Here is a 4239-nt window from a genome sequence, read left to right as displayed (position 1 = left end):
TCCCGTTGCTGGTGTGATATTGCTTATCATATGATATAAATATGAGACAAAAACTCATACAAGGGCATTTTTTTGCCCCAATATCTTGAATTTTAGGGCGTAATGGAGTTGTTGCCCTGCATCATATTTGTCAACATTCACTGTATGAAATGTAAGATGACGTACAGACAGGTCTGGGGGCGGGGCCAGTGCGTTAACTGCACTAAAATATTATTTATATTATTTCGCATTATTTTTTAATAACTAATTAATTAAGTTAGGCAGGATTTGGCACCTGCCCACACTGCCAAAAGCACCAAAAGAGAAAAAAAATGTAAAAAAAATTAATATTAGTATTATTGCAAAATGTAAGCTATATTATCACACAGCTCTATATATAAAGTTGGATATATACAGTAACTTTTAACTGCATACATCTGTAAACTCACATAATATTTATGTACTATATAGTAAATCTTAATTGCTGGATTATTTATATAATTGTAAAATAAATAGTATAAACTATACTATTGTCCAGCTCTAATCTGCTAAATGCAACAACAAGACATGAAAATATTAAGATAAACATTAACATTATGATTTTCTGTAAATCTGCTTTGAAAAAGTCTGTATTGTTAAAAGTCCTACATAAATAAAACTGACTTAGCTTGAAATTAAAATCGAAATAAATCTAACCCAACCAAAAATCACAGCCAATTTGTCCTTAAAAAATGCTATACAATTCAGTTGTTCTCATATAACATCAATGATATTAGATATAAAAAAAAATACCATACCATCCAACAACTGAGACTGTTCCCAGAATCTTTTTTTCCCATCTTCCTTCTTAGGGATGGCTGAATAGTGTCTTTGGTAAATTGTAGCCCATGATTTGTCTGAGAAATGAAAGATAAAACGGTGACCTAAAAAGTTTACCAACTCTACTGTTTGTGTTTGCTGCTGGAATACACAGAGACATAACACCCAGTACAACAAAGAATCCATACAGACACAATAGAGCTAGTTTAGACGTACATCAAAGAAAGAACGTGTGCATCAAGAATAAAAAAATCATAGAATTGTTTGAACTGTCAGACCGTCACATATCAAAGCCTCCTTGACATTGTGACATTAATGATCATCAATGTAAATAAGTCAGCGCTTGACTTTTTTGCAGTGAACATTTAAACTTAAATTTTAAATATACTTGATATAAAACAAATGACACTAAAGTAAAAAGACAGACTTAGTGTGATTCGAAGGACAAGAGAGATGATAGCATGACAATAAAACTGTTTATCATTACCTTGTATTTGTCTCTCAACATTACTCCGTAATCTGAGACACAGGCGGCAATAATCGCCATTCAGAAATCTCCGAACACTTCTGTCAACCGCAAAACTGCGAGTTAACCCCGCTGAATAGACACACAGTCTCAAAAGTGACATGTTGTATATAGTTTTGAGACACCGCATTATGCCGTGCAGAAGGCCGCCATTTTGTTCAGACCTGACTAGTTCATAGACGACACAATGAGCCCAGACCTCAGAGAGCGACGACGAGTAGATCGACCAAATTTCATCTTGAGGTAGGATGAAAGACCTGCTACTGTACATCTCATATTTTATTGATATGTTGTCACTTATTTCATGTAAGCTTTAGGAAATGTTCTTAACGCAAGGGGAAAATAGGGGACAAGTGGACTTTACTTTTAATATTACAATCAACTACTAAAAATTTGTTATGGGTATCAAACCAATAAGTTGTCTTAAACTTAAATTGACTTGTTAGATCTCTTTGTTTTACTAAATATAATTATGTTTTAATATATTAAAAAGATTTACTAAAGTTGCATTTTTCGATTGGAGATGGCTCAGTTTGACAACGTTTGCTTATATATAAACATTTAAAATATAAAAATGAAGAGACTAATTTTAAGTTTTAAGAAATTAAACGATTTTTTTTTTTATATCAAATGATATGCGAATTCAGAAATGCTTGTATTGGTTAGAAACTGTACAGTAGATGGTGAACTTTGCCAAGTTATATCACGTGATCCAGTACAACGGGTCTCCAAACTCGCTCCTGGAGGGCCGGTGTCCTGCAGTGTTTAGCTCCAACTTGCCTCAACACACCTGCCTTTCTAGTATGCCTAGTAACAAAGCCACTAGAAGGCAAGCCTGCAACCTTTAGCCAAAAAAGCATAACGGCTAATGCTAACGCTTCTGGTTTGCCAGTACGTGGGAAAGGAGACCAGAGGCCGTTTTTTTTTGAATGGATGTCAATGGAGGAGAGGCTTCACTACACTGAATAAACAGCTTTTTAGAGGAAACAGCTTAACATTTAATGAATCAACAGCCTATCAGCTAATCTCCAACATGTTTTACACTAAGCAATACTTGAACTATTTTTAGAGTTTACACCGAAAAAAATGCCGTTTTAAGTCACTGACTTTTTGCGACAGGTGGGATTCAGCTTACAGCATTTCTCATTCATTCCTATGGTATCCGTAAAAGGCGATTGAGTGTCGCACAACTCTGACTGAAATTCAGTGACGTCAAGGCTGTAATGTGATTGGTTATTAAAGTCCCCATGAAATCAGAATTTAAGTTTTTTGGGTGTTAGTATCAATATGTTAGTCTTAAGGTTATCTATAAGGCAGTGTGCTCCAAAACAGTGACAAAATTTGCATTTAGAAGATATAAGCATTCAAAGCTTGCAGTTCGTCACTTCCACCAAAACAGCTCAAGGTTTTTTTGACGTCACATCGTACTTCCATCTTCTCATCAAACTTTCTGTCCAATCAAATGCTCTCTAGAATCCGAAGCGCCCGTTTCCATTGAGGAAAAAAAGAAGTCTGGTTTCGCGCTGTGTCACGCTAACCACCGCACCGCACACACACTCTGCTCCGGTCCAGAGACACGATAGCATGAGCGGATCACATGCGGGAGTCGGCGCAGACCACAAAATGTATCAGAGCTATTTGAATTCTACACAGAATGCTATATTTGCATTATGGATGAGATTGTGGCTGGCATACCACATGACACCCGCAACTTGATATTTGTTGGTAAATATGCTATTTTCTGTGTGGTTGAGTGATTTAGGCCTAGGTAATATTTTTATATTATAGTTTTAATATTTGAATACATTGAATACATCTGAGGATGTGTGTTGCCATTTAAACAGTCAAGCTGCCCTTACTTCTCTAAGATGTTTCGCTGACTGAACTTGTCACTAATTAAACCTTTCTATCATAATGTGAAATTAAAAATGAAAATGGATTATGAGAGTAACAAATAAAGTTGGGATCACTACATTTTTTTTTTTAAGAAATTAATACTTCTATTCAGCAAGGATGCTTTAAATTGATCAAAGGTCACAGAAAAGACTTAGGCCCCGTCCACACGGAGACGCGTTTAGCTGTATACGCATACATTTTGTATCGTATAGGCGTTTCGTCCAGACGGATCCGGCGTTTTGGGAGAGTGAAACTGATATTTTTTTTAAACCGGGTCCCAGAGTGGATAAATCTGAAAATGCCGCCCTTGTGTTTTTGTGTGGACAGCGAATCCGTATATTTTCTGAAACGATGACGTCATCAGCCCACGTCTCACCCCTAGTCAGACACCGCTACGTCACGTAACAGAAATAAAAACATGAACAAACACTGAACGATTGTCTTTTTTATTAACTAACATTAACAAGTCAAGTCAAGTCAAGTCACCTTTATTTATATAGCGCTTTTAACAATACAGATTGTGTCAAAGCAACTGAACATCAACATCCAGCTCAGTTTAAATAGTATCTTTGCAATCAAGTCAACGGTATCACTGGAAATGAAGTGTCCAACAAATTAACACAGATTAATAAATGTATTGTTCCATGTTCGTTTGTATACCACGCTCAAGGTTTATGCGTATAGTCTAAGTCTTCTTCTCCGTTTTTAGTGTATCTCTGTGGCAGAATTACAGCGCCACATGCTGGTCTGGCATGTATACTACATCGTTTTGTGTCGGTTTCGTGTGGACGCAGATATTTCCTGAGACGAGGGAAAAAAAAAGATCGGATAGGGAAAGCTCTGGCGAAGCTTGTGGACGTAGCCTGAATCATCTAGTGAAAGAATGCACTCTAAATGCGCACACACACTAGTCTAGACTTCACGTAATGTATGCATGCACTTTGTAGTGGTGTTTTGAAAGTTTTTTGCAAAATACTCGATAATGTCAAATCGCACATTGTTAAAACAACAATTACGAT

At 36.3% G+C, this 4239-nt stretch overlaps 1 protein-coding gene across 1 annotated transcript in view; it reads right to left on the bottom strand.

Annotated features, from left to right (window-relative positions):
* LOC107655172 (DNA-directed RNA polymerase, mitochondrial-like) overlaps window positions 1–1306 on the bottom strand; it is a 45634-nt gene extending 44328 nt beyond the window's left edge. Inside the window, 2 exon segments of the mRNA XM_016442595.1 lie at window positions 777–805; window positions 1286–1306. Coding sequence (XP_016298081.1) covers window positions 777–805; window positions 1286–1306 — 50 coding nt within the window.
* Window positions 1307–4239: the final 2933 nt, after the last annotated feature.

Source organism: Sinocyclocheilus anshuiensis, unplaced genomic scaffold (assembly GCF_001515605.1).
Source record: "Sinocyclocheilus anshuiensis isolate Anshui unplaced genomic scaffold, SAMN03320099.WGS_v1.1 scaffold735, whole genome shotgun sequence".
NCBI classification, from domain to species: domain Eukaryota; kingdom Metazoa; phylum Chordata; class Actinopteri; order Cypriniformes; family Cyprinidae; genus Sinocyclocheilus; species Sinocyclocheilus anshuiensis.
Note: the sequence above shows the minus strand (reverse complement) of the source record. Positions and strands in the feature narration are given on the sequence as shown.